Raw genomic sequence first — 15,361 nt, 5'->3', positions numbered from 1 at the left:
AATGCCCAAGTACAGAGAATCTGAATCCCAATATTCCTCAGCAATCAATGGAACATACTCTTATCATTAATCAGATAACAATGGATTTATTACTACTTGGATCTAACGCCAGATTATATATCATGTACTCTAATAAAGTAAAACTTGTAGAGGGCTAAAATAACGATTCCCCAACTCACCTCCCACTGGATGACTAATAAATGACATTGGAAATGGCAACCTAAATTGACGCCAATTTTTCCCCGAAGATAGTATTCAAATATATCATTCTTCCATTTAGATAAGCAAGAAGAACCATATATACTGACCACCAAAGGCTCCGATAAAGTCAAACTAACAGTAAATTGATAATATATTAATATTAAGTCACGAAAACTTTACTAAGACTCACAAAGCCTATCTGAAAATAAGAGACACACAAAACCTACATAGCAGGTGGTGATTATTTCTCTTATTTGTAAATTGAATGTTTAAACTGATGTAATATGGAAATCTCGAATATGATTATACTTTTAGAACATGCTTTTTAAAATCATACACTGGTTGAGTTGATTTTTTGTCTTATTTATAATACAAATGACGAAAAAGCATTAAGCTTAAATAAAGGAGGGAGGAGGAAGGGGTTGGGGTGGTGGGAGTTTAGTACAACTTTTTGTAACCAAACTTAAAACACAAAAGAACTTAACCCAAAAAAATAGTGATAGCACATGGGTTTGACATGACAGTTTTTTTGATGGATACAATGTGAAACTGTAAAAAAACAAGGATGACAACATCCATAAAAGCGAAGCACTGAAACGGTAGGACAAACGGACATTAACACTTGTATAGTGTCAGAACTGAATAATCATAATATAAATGAGTCGAAACAAAATTGTAAGTAAATTTGTTCAAAAACTGCTTGATACAGAATAATGTTTATGGACATACTTATATTTTTAGGACTTGATTATAGAGTTATTTCGCTTATAATATTGTACTTTGTTGTACCAGGAATCAGTGTAACAAAAATCAGATCAATCGGATGATTAGATCACATAAAAATTAGTTGTTAAAAAAGTAAAAAATTAACATGTTTAAAATAGACGTACGGACATTTTGGTGATGATTATAGAGTTTCTACGCTTTCTAAATCGTACCTAACTATTAAAGGAATCACCATGCAAAATTTTAAATCGATAGGACAATTCTAACATGCCTAAATTAACGAAAAAAGCTAAAAAACTAAACTAAAAAGCTTTTAAAAACTGCTCAGTGCTCAACTAAATGCCATATCAAATCTTAGTGCTGTTACTCTTTTTGATTATGTTGCCCTTTGTGTTTTAGGTTTAAGTATCCCTCCCCTTTAAATATGTTAAAACAGAAGAAACATTCAAAGTTTAGGAAAAAAATTGAGAAATAAAACTTACACATATGTTAGATCTTCCTCATTCGCGAATGCCACTGGAGCTGCTGAATTTCCTTATAATCAATCAATCAACTAATCAATTGAGAATATTGAAATCTAAAATATCCTTAGGAATATAAGTGGAAAATAACCTTGCAAAATTTGCCTTTTTAGAAAAAACAAACATATATTTTGGACTATTTCCTAAAAAAAAAACCAGTTGCAAAATTATTTAAAACTAGTTGATTGATTAATAAACCTAAACCTGTGTTGGAACTATTCTCTTGTTGTATTGAATTCTCAATGTGAGAACTTTTATTATTTACATCCTTAGCAATTTCATCTGAAGCCCCTAAAAAAGTAATAACTTACTAACTGAGAAATACTAAAACATGGATAGCAACATCCATAAGTAGCGAAGCACAAAAAATCAGGTATGCAGGGAAAAGGAAATGTGATTTTGACAAACAATTCTAATTGAAAATTCCCCTCAACCCCCTTTCTTATCCACTTTTCTTTCAGTTACACCAAAAAACAAGTTTTACTCCAACTATACTCCAAAAAATATTTGATTTTCGGGAATTTCAAATGGAATTAATTGGCTGAATTGGAATTACGGACAGCGTGATTTTAAGAGAAGACGCGTAGTGGTCATAAATCAAGAATACAATCATATACATAAATAACGAAAGCTTTTACAATCGGTCATTCATGAATTCATATTTTTGTGGCATTACTGACAAAATTACGGACCAATAACATACTCGATGCTAATTCAACTGGTATAGGGAATCTTCACACAAAAAATCAGCCCTCTATCTTTTCAATCTGCCGAGAAAATGACATTTCCCCCCTTAATGTTACTACCTGACGGACAAAATGAATCATAGAGTAGCTTCGCTTTTTAAAAACATAAAACACCAAGGAGGCTAATGAAAGTCATGAAGTGGTCTGCCTGCAGAGATTAAAAGTAAAAGTATAACATAACCCGCGATCGTGGCTCAACACGTAGCGCATCCGCTCGTCGCCGGGGAGGTGATAGGTTCGAATCTCGGGCTGACACCGCATCATAACTAAAGACGTTAAAAATGGTTCCAAGTGCTGCTTTGTCAGGTGCGCGACATAAATAGAAGAGGGAATGTATTGGCCCATTAACAGGCGCAACTCACTACCATGCACAGTTAGGACTTCTCAGACAAGGGTCGTGCAATCAAAGGGTTGGTTGTCTTAACCTAATATCCTTGGGTGTTAGAGTATCGCATCCTATTACACGTGGATGATGCTCTGGATTCTCTAGATGATCACTTAAATCGAAGGAGAATCCCACCCTTACGAGGTAATAGTAAAAAAAGATTAACATAAATACAGTCCAAAGTCCTCTGAGTGAATAAATGATTTTCCATAACGTCCCAATTATAAGTACCTTTGTCATTAACTCCACAAAGTTCCACTATTTCTCCACCATCATCCTCTAGCCCCACCAGCTGATTTTTTTCAAGGATTTTTAAAATTTATCAAATAAATATTTGTTTCGTTTGTAACTTGTTATATAAAAAAAAATCTAGATGCCCTGTGTCAAAATCTCACCAAACTATTCTCTTTCGGTTTAATCTACCCCTCCCACTTTCTGTTTTTTTTTGTTTTGAAAATCTCTTTTTCCTGATAATCGTCCTGGCTGCCATACGGATACAATAGCAAATCTTCAAATCTGAAGAAGACATTCGTTATGTTCTTAATTAATCAATTTGTTTAAATTGAACTTTTCATCATGGCAATTTTTTTTTGTATTTTTTACAGCTTTTCTCTGACATTGCAACGCTATTAATGTACGTTATTTCCCTTGTTTAAAATCAGAAAGAGTACCTATCTCCAATAGAAGTTAAGCTGTTTAAATTGTTAAGGAAGATATTTTAGTGTCTGTTTATTGGCCAATACATTCTACCTACTTTGACTACTAATATTAAGGGCCTGGCATGGCAGCATTAGGTCACACTTTTAACGTCTTTAGTGTGAGGAGATTTGGTCCAGATTAAAACCAGAAAACTTCGACAGCATAAAGACACATTGTTAATTACTGCTTGCTACCAGAAATCCAAATGTTCTTACCCTGAATCGTCAACAAGGCCAGTTCCATCAGGCAAGGTTAAATCTAACAAAACGGATAATTCCATGAAAAGTATCTATTATGCAAGGTTAAATCTAACAAAAGGGATTGTTTCATGAAGTGTATTAATCATAGAAAGATAAATCTTACAAACAGGATTATTTAATGAAGTGTATCTATCAGGCAAGGTTAAATCTAATTAACGAAAGGGATTACTCCATGAAGTGTATCATTTAGGCAAGGTTAAATCTAACAAAAGGGATTGTTTCATGAAAAGTATTTATCATGCAAAGATAAATCTAACAAAGGGGATTATTCCTTGAATTGCATCTATCATGCAAGGTTAAATCTAAAAAGGGATAATTCCATTAAGTGTATATTTAATGTAAGGATAAATATAACAAAGGGGATTATTCCATAAAGTGTATCTATCAGGCAAGAATTAATCTAATAAAAGGGATTATTTCATGAAGTGTATCTATCAGGCAAGGATAAATTTGACAAAATGGATCATTACATATGGTGTGCTTTACAAGTTAAGCTGCGTAAAACCAATTTTTGATCGTTAAAGTTAATGTTTCTACAATTTATTTGTAATATTTACATAAAAGACCCTATTATATGGATTTCTATATAAGAATCCACCAGAAAATTTTTAAATTGAAATTATTATACCTTCATTCAATTCTAAGTCAGCCTCATTTTCTAAGCTACCCTAAAAAAAGAAAGAAAATGTATTGGTAAATATTTAGGTAGAAAAAGATTAATGTAGAAAAAAAACAAAAAGTTATTTAAAACTGAGTAATACTTTTTGCTTGTCCGTAAAGATCCATTAACCACTAGACGGATTCATTTCTAGATTTAATAGAAGCTTTACATAGAATCTGAGATGGTTTTAGGATATCATATTCTATCTAAAGGTTTAGGACTTGGGATGGTTTTATGCTAGTTTTCTTAATGAAAACGAAATTTTACCTGGCTAAAAGCACTTTCCGTACTGGCACTAAAGATCATATAATCATATTATTATTTCATCTTGATAGTTAAATACTTTCATAAAGTCAAGGTGTCTTAAATTATTTCTATAACCCGGTAAGATACTAATTTCAAAAATATGTTTTACCAATTCTATCACAGTTTTAAGAAAATTTTATACATAAATACTTTAAAAGAAAATAATACTTACATGTAGGGTCATCTTTATCAAGGTAACTTAGTGAATGATACTAGCTACAAACGCAAAACTACCCCTTCCCCTTATTTTCAATTTATTTCCCAATAAAGGTGGGAGGGAGGGGGTTCTGTGCTTAACTAGGTACTTTGAGGAAACAAGAATTTTTTTCCAAAACTCTTCAAAATCTATCTAAGATGTATGAAAACAAAATAATAATTTTCCTATTTGACTCATCATCCATACTCGCTATTTCATTGATGAACTAAAATAAAACAAGGATTACAACATCTTTAAAAGTGAATTTCAAAAAATCAGATAGAAAAGGAAAGTTGACAAACATAGAGAAATAATCCTAAATCTGATCAAAACTAATCGTACTATGAATCAACATCCTAAAAACATGATGATGACAAATGATTATCATAGTTTCAACGCTACTGGCAAGCGATTATAAAGTTGCAACGCTCTCTAATTTGTAGTATTTCAGAAATCATAATGAAAAGTTTTATAAATTGATAGGACAACTCTAACATGCGCAAATAATGATAAGAACGACCCTCATTGTAAAAAAGCTTAGATCTGTATATATATTTTAAATTGAATATTTCTTAATACTATAGCAAAACTTTGAATTTTTGAGGGGGAGGTTTCAATAAAAAGGGAATAAAAACTGACTGACAGACAAATGTGGTAGGCGGCATACGGACAAGCCTTTTACAGAGTATGCTATGCTTCGTGCTTATCAAATCACACCCCGGCGCTAATCCCAGCTTATCACCATTCTATCCAGCCCCCTCTGGGCATTGTCTACACATCAGAAGTGGCGGTCAACTTATTACACCGCCGATAGTGGGAGGGGCGCTGCCCCTCTCTCCTTCATGCCCCCAGCAACCTACCCTTTTCCGGGAGATGTCTACCTTCCCCCTTTATGGGAGCCTACCACTCTACTGCTCACCTGAATGGGGCTCCGCCCCATCTCCCCCACACCCTTTCTACCTAACCTATTTATCATCTATTTTGTATATAAACTAGAAACCTTATTATAAATGCATTCAGTTCAAATATATCTCTTTAACAGTTACTACTTGTAGTTCTTTATTGATAGAATCTTTGGATCTACTGCAGTTCACGGTAAAATATTGCTGGTAACGAATATTGCTAAAAATTTATGAATTTTAAAGGCTGCTAGCTGCCATACGGCTGAACGTACAGATCAATCTTGCACACTGTTTTAAGCGGTGTAAGAAGGACTACAAATAATCTGGAATAGCAATAAATCAATAATGCCTAATTATCTCGCAGTGCAGAGAAATGCGCGAAAAAGACCTATTTTTCGCGGTTTTTCTTCAGTGAAGCTTTCCCTGTGCATCATTGGATCTTGGCTATTTCAGATTATTTGTATTCCTTCTTATACCGCTTAAAATGGTGTGCAGGTATTATCTGTACGTTCAGCCGTTTGGCAGCTAGCAGCCTTTAAAATTTATAAATTTTTAGCAATATTCGTTACCAGCAATATTTTACCGTGAACTGCAGTAGATCCGAATCTTTAAGGCTAGGGGCTCTTTTGAATCGAACTCGTGTTGTAGGGTTGAAACGCTTCACCCTACCACACAAACATCATTCTATTTAGTATCATAGATAACCTGAGTGTCAATAAGCATTAGTTGATCATCACATTCCTCCAACTATTGAAAATTCATTTTCAGTATTTTTTTAATATTTTGACCAGTGGGGGGGAGGGGGATAGTGGCAAAACCGCCTTCCTTACTATAATAAATAAGGGCTACGATAATGGTCAATAAACTTGACCATTTTGTAAAATTAAATCATTGGTTGAAAGTTTTGAAGCCTATTTCCAGGCCAATTTTAGTGTCCAGGTATGATCCTGCAGATCTCCAAGAAACTTTGAAGAACTCCTGTGAAAATACTTAGTTGTTAATAACACATTCATATTTTATAAAAGTCCTCAATTTACCTTCCTTCCATTGTTATAAGATGTGAAATACTACCATTTTAATTAAAATTAAATATTTTCTGCATGTAAAAATTGCAAATGAAAATGATTCCTGATTGAGTAAATGTTCAGTTTCATGTTCTACACTTTCAGGAACTATCAGTGGGTTTAGCTCTTCATCTCCGCGTTCTAATAAAAATAAGCACTGCGTTTTTACAACAAAAAAGTTGTCTGCATTTAGATCAATGATTTAAAATCTTAATAGCACAGTTTAACGAGACTTTTAATTGATTGTTTAAAAAAAAGGCGACATTTTTGTCTTGACACTAAGGGGCAGAAAAAAAAATAAAACCTGTCAAAGACTTAGAATTTAAAATAAAGTAGCCTAAAACCATTCCGGGACCGATGTGAAGCTTCCATAAAAACAGCTCAATCGGAACAGTAGTTATTGAAATATTAAGCTTTATTGACAAAAAAACAAGGATAACCTACCAGATAAAAAAACCTTCGAACTAAAAAACATTGAAAAATAAATCCTCCAATGAAAACATCTAATACCTAATGTTAATAAAAATCTTTCTAGAGCTCTGATTAAACATGTGGAGATTGTTAAAACTTATTGAATACTCTGTATATAATGTAATAAGTGAATCTTACCTTGTTCAGTAACTTTTCTATTCTTATTTTGATCTTTGAGTGATTTCTTATTTGTTGGATGGTTATAGTCTGCAGTTTGTATTGGCTGTTTATAGAAGTGGAGATTTAATTGGGTTGGGGGTGGGTGTTATAAGGATTACCCAAGCAAAACAAAATAAACGGTATTTTCAAGAGCTTAATTCAAAGCAATGCTCAACGCAGAGGTCATGTTTAAACCCAAATACATATTTTGAGAGATTTTGAAATAGTTATAAAAGTGTTAGTAATCTAAACCTTCAAAGTCTTTATATATGTTAAGAGTGGGTTAACGGGATTTTGGAAGGTTCTAATGTTTTAAGGTTCACATCAAGTCGAGAATCTTTGAGAAAGGATTGCTGAAAAAATATCTTATTCAGATAGGATTATAGTTTTTTAAAGGTCAGGTTTTTGTGCTCGGACATGACCTAAACCTGAGGCACTCTAAAGAACACTACTAAACTATTAAAGTTGTCTATGTATATTAGTTTAACTTAATCTCCTTCCCTGCTGAGTACGGCGTGCTTGATTATTGTGGTGATCATTGCCATATTGCTGGTGATGATTTCTTTGTGTATCTTGATGATGTTCCTCTTCAATAACCTCCTTTTTTTGATGAATTCTTAATTGACTTTTTAAATGTAAAAGAATGCTAAAATGTGAATCTTTTTACAAAAGTAACAAGATGTCTTTCCTTCTACAGCGAAAGATTTTGCTTAACCAATTTAGTTCTCCATTTCATTGAAGATTCTCATATGGCCAGGAAAGCTTTATAACTCCACCCACCTCACCCAGGAAAAATCGCCCATTGAAACCCCCCCAAAAAATTAAAATCACAATTAGAAGTGGAATGAAAAGGAATCTTTGAGCTCTGATATAATAATTTTAAGAATTGCCTGTTTGATTTGCAATTGCTGTTGCTCTCTCTGTAGCTGCAAAAGTTGTTGTTGCTGATATAATTGTTGTTGATTTAGCTGTGGAATATGATGCGCCTGAAGTTGATAACAAAAAAGTCTTTAAACATTTCGAAAAAAAAATTATGGGGGATTAGCCAGGGACCCAAAGGGTTAGGACAATTGCCGATAAATCTGACGTACATCCCCAATGATATTATACAAAATTACCCCTTTTGTAAATAACAATTAGTGGTTGAAACGTTTGTACACTCAACTTAATGAACCAATCAATTAAATTTCAACTAGAGTCTCCAAAGTTGTTAAGCCAACGAATAAGAAAACATTATTATAAAACTTTCAAATGTCCCCTTCCTCGTTGGATTACAAAGAACTGTTGCCTTTATAAAGTTAAAATTGATAAATTTGATAGCTAGCCAAGCCAACCATAGGTTAGGAATAAAATTCATTGAGCAGGTTACCATGTTTAGAAAAATGGGGGGGGGGGGGCAATGCAACCATCTCGTAATCAATGCGCAAATGACACTTGGTATGAGTAATCTTTGGAAGGTTAATTTTCCCTAAATCGAAAAAAAAAGTTGGAAAAGTAACTACTGGCGGCTCAGCCGTTAAGCTGGTTTTTGGCTATTTTCAGGACAAATCAATCATTAATTCCAAAGGAATCAACTTTTTGAATGATGGTTTAACATTATTTGGTATAAAAATGATATTCTAGGCATTTTCTAGCTTCTACTAACCTTTTTCAGTCGGTTCTAGATGTTAAGCAGCTAATACTAGAATTTTATTTGTATTATCATCGATAATTTTTCCCTAAAAAAGTCTTAAAACGGCTGAACGGCTGAGCTGGCAGCCGTCAGCCTTTACTTTTCCATTTTTTTTTTCAATTTAGGGAAGATAGACCTACCAAGGATTACTCATGCCAAATTTCATCCTGAAATTCGGATTCTAAGTGCAATTGATTACGAGATGGTTGCATTGCCCCCCCCCCCCTCCCCTTTAGTAAAATGTTATAAATGAAAGACTTATTAAATTCCTGATGTTGTTCAATAATAAACTGATTACCCAATTCCTGAAAAGAAAACATTTATAAATATGGCTTACAAACCAATTAATATCCGATGGATTAGAATCGGTTCTCAGCAATTCTGAAAAATCATGTATAGCATGAATTTTACATAAATATTAAACTAAAAATCATAAAATTAATACAAGTTTTGTTATCCCGGGCCTTCGGTGTATTCTCAGGGATCCTATGGATAAAATGGACAAATTGATATAATATAGTTCCCCAATGATGATAATCAAAATTAGCCGTTCTGTAGATTATAATATTTGATTGAAAAATTCGGATACTACAAGTTAGGATTCAACAAATAATTTTTTTTTCTCAGCAAATTAATAAATTTTTAGTGGTTCTAAAACTTTGGGTACCTCCCTCCTTGGAACTAATGTGCTTTTTTATAAACCTGTGAAAGCTGGTTGATGAGCCTGAATGGGTCCACTATATTTCTCAGCTGTTCTTCGGTCAATCCGTTAGTGGTCATGTCCAATAAACTTTTCTAAAAAAATAAGGAAGGTAACGTTCATAAGCAGTGTAGGTTTTCAACATACATGCGTTTGATTACATACAGGGGTTTTAAGGGATATGACAATAGATGATAAACTAGCCGCTGCGCCCCTGGCATCTAGGGGCTCTGTATTTCAAGAGCTAGGAAATGGCAAAAAATGGCCTAAAATCATCCCTAGACATAAATCCTGAAATAAAATAGCCTAAAACCATCCGAGAACATATTTGAAGATACCTTGAAAAGGAGAACTAAATCGGTTCAGCGAGTAGTGAGATCCTTCGTTACAGAGAAAAAAGTCTAGTACTTTATATAACAGGATTGTAGAATTGATTGATGCACATCTCCAATAAAAAAAATGAACCCTTATGTAGATTAAGTTAATTGGTGGAACAGTTAAGATACTGATAATTTGTACCATCAATCTAAGCTTAAACTAAAGTGCCAAAAGATTTAAAGCCATCGAATAAATAAGAGAACGTTATAAAACTATTTGAAACAGTATAATAGTCCTATGTCCCCTCCCTTCGTAATGTTTATTTCTGATTGTGTCACTTATAGAATAACGTACATACAGTAAATGCAGTATTTTTGCCCATAAGATCTGTGAAAGGGTCCAAATCATCCATAGACAAGTAAATACTAGGTATATTAAGTATTCACTAAAAAGTAGAGTACAGGCTGTTCAAGTGTTCAGTGGTTGCCGAGATCTTAAACTTCATGCGGCAGACAAACAGACATGCTATTTAAAATATCTAATGTAATAATAGTACCATTGGTTTAATGTTGATAGTGATGGAGTCTCCAGGTTCATTCTTTTTCTTAAGGGAAGCATCAACTAGGTTCGGGTTCATACCAACAAGCAGACATCTTGACACAAAGAAATATTTTCTAATTTACTATGACATACTAGAAAGCTTACTTCTTGAATATAGCTTTCAAGAAAGAATTGTGTATTATAAATCCTTGTAATAAAGTAACAGGATCTGAATGTCTGTGTACCAAAGGATCTTGTTAACCACTGAATCAACATGGTTCTTCTTTAAATAGTAGCTTTTCAATTGGTCCTTGGAAGGTTTATACTTATTTTTGGGGAGGTTACTACCACCCTCCTCCCATGAGGTTTCATCCCTAGATAAAAATCCCCCCCTCCCCCATTTTATTTACTTTTCTTTTCTAAAACTACAATTGAAAGGAGGGGGGTCGACTCCTCCCCCCTCCACATCAAGGACCCCTGAAGGCCTCTAGAGGCACTCCGGCTAGTATATAATGTGGTACATAGCTATAAATGACTAATGTTAAATGGGAATCCCTAAAAAATTAGCCCTTTTAAATATGAAGTTTATAAATATCATTCTACAAGGTAACTACAATAATAGGTAAATTCATTCATGAAAATCACAGAGATGAAAATGAACGATAAAGTACAAGTATAATGTTCCCCTTAATTAGATTAAAATTATTTTAGTGGAAAACACACTGAAAGTTTGTATAATTCAATCAAGATATCATATAAAGAATCCAATATCAAAAACATAAAAATCCTTTCAAAGAAACCTGTTTTTTTTCTCAGTGCTATATCCTTGCCCCTTATATTTACCTGTCGAATCTACACCTTTTACAATTAGTTCTGTTTATGCTGTTCACCTTAAATAAATAATGAATTTACACTTGTGTGCTAAAAGTTGTTTTCATGGACAAATCCAGTGAAACATTCATTATCATTTCTCTCAACAAAATCTCTAGGTAGAATAATATATAAAAAACAGGTATAAGGTATATCAGTTGTTTTTGATTTACACCCTCAATGTTAAGAAACAAAATTACCCCTTCTGCAGATTAAAATTACTACCAACTTGAAAATTTTTTAGATCTTTTGGCTAGTTCCTAAAGATTTAAAAGAAACGATAGAGCATGTTCATAAAACTTTGGGGACTAGTTACAGTCCAATATCATCTCCTTCCCGCTCTAGCACATAGGCAAGTTATTGATTAAATACATTACCTGACATTGACCATCTCCTTGTACACATTGATAGCTACGGTGAATGCCGCGTCGGAAAAATGCCCTGAAAGAATACAATTTTTTGCAATATCTCGAAAAGGGGATATTTTCACTAAGTGCATTGACATTTTTAAAACAGTTCCCAAACTTTTCAAAATTATGTTCATTTAGAAAAAAATATCCTTATATGAAAGTAACAGGATGTGTGTCAGTCTGTGTGTACCAAGACTTAAGACTTCCTTATGGTTTCCTTTTACTTTCTAGCTTCTCATAGATCCTGTGAAGGTATATAACTATTTTGGGGGAGGATAAAACAACCCTCCCAATAGAAAACGTACCAATTAGGGGCATAGCCGCTAGTAATTGCATGAATTACAAGGATATGGCATTTAAGTCTGAATAATAACTACACATGGAATACTAAATTTTTTCAAATATATGCAGCTGTTATTGTTCAGATATAACTAGATTTTAATTTACTTATTTATAAATTTGCACCTCTATTTAAAATACGAAATCATTACAACCTGTAATAATCAAGTATGTACCAAGCGCAGCATTCAACATCATAAAGGCAGGTTTCTCTGTAATGAGAGTTGGTGACTGTACAGTATAAGAAGATAGATTTGGAGACCTCCAACGGCACCAGAACCAGCTTTATAAGAAGATTTAGTACTTATATATATGTTATTTTATGTAAAGTTCCCATAAAATATCTTAAATTGTTGTTTTTGTAAAAATCTGAGATTTTCTTTTTTTACACAAATTTCCCCCAAATCGGGATTTTTTATGCAGAGAAGTATTTGTCCTACTTACATGGAAAGAGACTTAAATGCCGCAATTTATTTTTTGTGCTCTGCCCAACCAAATATTTCCAATGTGGTAATTTGCACATGTATTGCTAGTACATTGTTTACAAATTGTAATTCTATGGAATATTATAATATAATTCAGTATAAATCAATCTGTTCAGCAGATTGGTTCTCTAGTAATTAAGTGATTTTATAGTTTTAAACTGTTTTTATAGTTTTAAGTTTAAATTTATTAACTATTATTATTGTAAATGTAATAATAGCTTAATGTTGTTTAGCCCTTTATTCTTTTATAATAATTGGCTATATTAATGTGTTTAAGTTAATTTTAAAAAATCTTTTACTTTTTTTATATAAAGTAAAATGATTAAACTTGTAACTTTAAGTTTTATATTAATATATGTTTATGTTAATTTTAAATCTTTTACTTTTTTATATAAAGTAAATTGATTAAAAAAACTTGTAATTTTTTAAGTTTTATATTTAAAAAAAAAAAAAATTTTTAATTTTTTTTATCATTGTTTAAGTTGAACAAAATATTTTCCTTTAATGATTTATTTTGTTAACCAGTTGAGTTAATAGTTATTGAATCATATAACTTATTAATTTCATTAAATGTTTAAAGTCATATAAAATTTCCGAATTTTATTTACTTTTAGTCTCAATGACTATTAAATGTAACTTCTTTTCCATAAGTCTTATATATATAAATTGATGGTATTCAGAAGTAAAATGCTATGCTATGCTACTAAGTGATAAATCGAACACAAAGTGACACCAAGGTAAAAACATTTCCAAATAAATAATTAGTTAACACAATACATCAAAGCTAATGAATATTATTAATAATAGGAGTGTTCCTTCTGTGTTCTTTCCCAAGCACCCCAATGGAGCTGATTCCATAGGTACTAATAATTCATAATTCATTTCATTTTTCAAACACCTAATTTGCTCTTCTGCCAAAGCTCACAATTACTGTGTTTAGTCAAAAGAAACCAGTTACTGTTCTCGTGCTTGGTGCCTCTTTAAGCAGAATTGGTCAAGGTGAGATGAACACATATTCTTTGAATTATTAAGAACACATCTTAACACTACCTATAATAATAATGTAAACTATTTCCAGTAGGAATGGAATAGTGGATAAAGTGGCTGGAAATTAACATTGCAAACCATACTTCCGCAGTAAGTTTAATTATATATATTAAAGTAGCTAGTCTAAAAAAATAGGAACCATCAATTTTATTTTTAACTTCTTTTCCAGTTATTAATGTTTACTAAATATTTTGTAAATTGTAAAGAATATTTAACTTAATATTTAATTTAAATATTCTAAATAGTATTTTTTATTTTAGGTAAATTGTTACCTATGTGTACATGACTGTAGTGTAACTATATTTGCAGAGATAAGTATGAACCCACACTTGTGACTTCTCAGTTACTGTTTTTTGGGCTACCTCTTCTCAGGTAGTCTTGTTCTTGTTCTTAATAGCAGCCACTCTTTTTTCACGGCTGCTACAGTAACAATTTAGTCTAGGTCCTTAGGTAAATGACCTCTTCCAGCCCCCTTAAAGGATTTGATACAGCTGAGGTTGATCGTGCTATTGCACTTTCTCATAAAGTGGATAATATTATTTCTCTTATCCACTCAGGTGCTATAAATTCCCCACTTCCAGTTGATGAGGAATGGGATTTTTCTTGTACTGATCATCTTAGCCAGGATTCTCCTCCTGATTGTCATCCACCAAGGTTTTCTTCTCTTTCCACTGTTTTTAGTCAAGCTGGTGTAGACCAACGTGTAGACCCAGATTCTTTTTTATCTCTACCTGGAGTTGAAAGGATTAACACTTCAGTTAATCATCAATCTGTTTCTTCAGAGGAAAGCTTTTCAGGGAGCCATTCGAGCAGGTCAAAGTCAGTTCTATCCATTAGCACTGTTAGAATGGCGTCCACAGCTCTTCAAAAGAAGTCTATTTCTTCGTACTTTAGCTCGATATCCTCCTATGAAGATGAAATTGAAGGTCTGTCTCCTGTAATGATATCTCCTAACAGAACCACCTTTTATTTGGAGCTCTCCAATGATTTGATGAGAGGGTTTAGAGGTGTTATTGACACATTCACTGGAAATCTAAAGGAAGACTTTGATGAAACAATGTTGGCTAATGCAATTACTCTCAAGGATAATTGTAAGACCTTTTATAGGGCTTTAATGGCCAGAGATAATGAACCTCCAGTGCAGTCCACTCATTCAGATACAGGTCTTGATTCTGCTACACCAGGAAATGGAATCAATGTTTTGATTGCCCAACAGAGAGTCATGGACTTAATCCAGTCTCTAGATGACCAGGTCAGGGCATGTGCTCAAAACTTCAAGAGTCTACTGCATGCAACCTACTCCACTTCATTTGAGGTTAAATCTGGTGAAGTTCTGCTTAAACAATACAGCGATCAGGCACTTGAAATTCAAAAACAGGTTACTGATCTTGTTCGCAGTGCTACCACTGCTGGAGATAATAATTCTGTACGTCGTTTGGATGGTTTCACTCTTCTCTTAAATGAATCCAAATCTGCCTCCAGACTTCATGTTGCTAATGCCCATACCAAGCTTGGTATATTACCTGGCATTAGTGACACAGGAGTTAACAGGGTTAAATTTAAGTCTCCCTTCTTTGATGGATCCTTGACTCCAAAGTCTCTTGACTATTTCACTTTTGAATCTGAGATTGTCAAGTATTTTTCTGTTGTTGGGCTCTATAGCGACTTTGACCGAGGGTTAAA

The 15,361-nt window shown here is 33.0% G+C and overlaps 1 protein-coding gene and 1 long non-coding RNA gene across 14 annotated transcripts in view; one reads left to right on the top strand and one right to left on the bottom strand.

The window, feature by feature from the left end:
- Positions 1-15,361, bottom strand: part of LOC145305937 (uncharacterized) — a 39,020-nt gene that overhangs the window by 14,454 nt on the left and 9,205 nt on the right. For 10 of the 13 annotated variants that reach the window (XM_080147831.1, XM_080147820.1, XM_080147821.1 and 7 more), the window contains exons 3-20: positions 11,775-11,838; positions 11,371-11,417; positions 10,544-10,640; positions 9,672-9,764; positions 9,243-9,274; positions 8,188-8,287; positions 7,802-7,897; positions 7,277-7,364; positions 6,734-6,808; positions 6,309-6,352; positions 4,890-4,927; positions 4,467-4,497; positions 4,167-4,206; positions 3,494-3,536; positions 3,052-3,095; positions 2,811-2,876; positions 1,647-1,739; positions 1,410-1,461 (exon numbers count right to left, since the gene is read on the bottom strand). In XM_080147831.1, the coding sequence (XP_080003957.1) occupies positions 1,410-1,461; positions 1,647-1,739; positions 2,811-2,876; positions 3,052-3,095; positions 3,494-3,536; positions 4,167-4,206; positions 4,467-4,497; positions 4,890-4,927; positions 6,309-6,352; positions 6,734-6,808; positions 7,277-7,364; positions 7,802-7,897; positions 8,188-8,287; positions 9,243-9,274; positions 9,672-9,764; positions 10,544-10,640; positions 11,371-11,417; positions 11,775-11,838 (1,143 nt within the window). The remainder of the gene's footprint in view (positions 1-1,409; positions 1,462-1,646; positions 1,740-2,810; positions 2,877-3,051; positions 3,096-3,493; positions 3,537-4,166; positions 4,207-4,466; positions 4,498-4,889; positions 4,928-6,308; positions 6,353-6,733; positions 6,809-7,276; positions 7,365-7,801; positions 7,898-8,187; positions 8,288-9,242; positions 9,275-9,671; positions 9,765-10,543; positions 10,641-11,370; positions 11,418-11,774; positions 11,839-15,361) is intronic. The other 3 variants (XM_080147829.1, XM_080147827.1, XM_080147830.1) reach the window with 3 other exon arrangements.
- On the top strand, positions 12,588-14,568 carry LOC145305940 (uncharacterized). Its single transcript, XR_013874839.1, has 5 exons — positions 12,588-13,368; positions 13,439-13,491; positions 13,572-13,630; positions 13,710-13,768; positions 13,939-14,568. It is a non-coding gene; the product is annotated as an uncharacterized LOC145305940 (long non-coding RNA).

This window comes from Acartia tonsa, chromosome 14 (genome assembly GCF_053477335.1).
Source record: "Acartia tonsa isolate MP-2025a chromosome 14, ASM5347733v1, whole genome shotgun sequence".
Taxonomy (NCBI): Eukaryota; Metazoa; Arthropoda; class Copepoda; order Calanoida; family Acartiidae; genus Acartia; species Acartia tonsa.
Note: the sequence above shows the minus strand (reverse complement) of the source record. Positions and strands in the feature narration are given on the sequence as shown.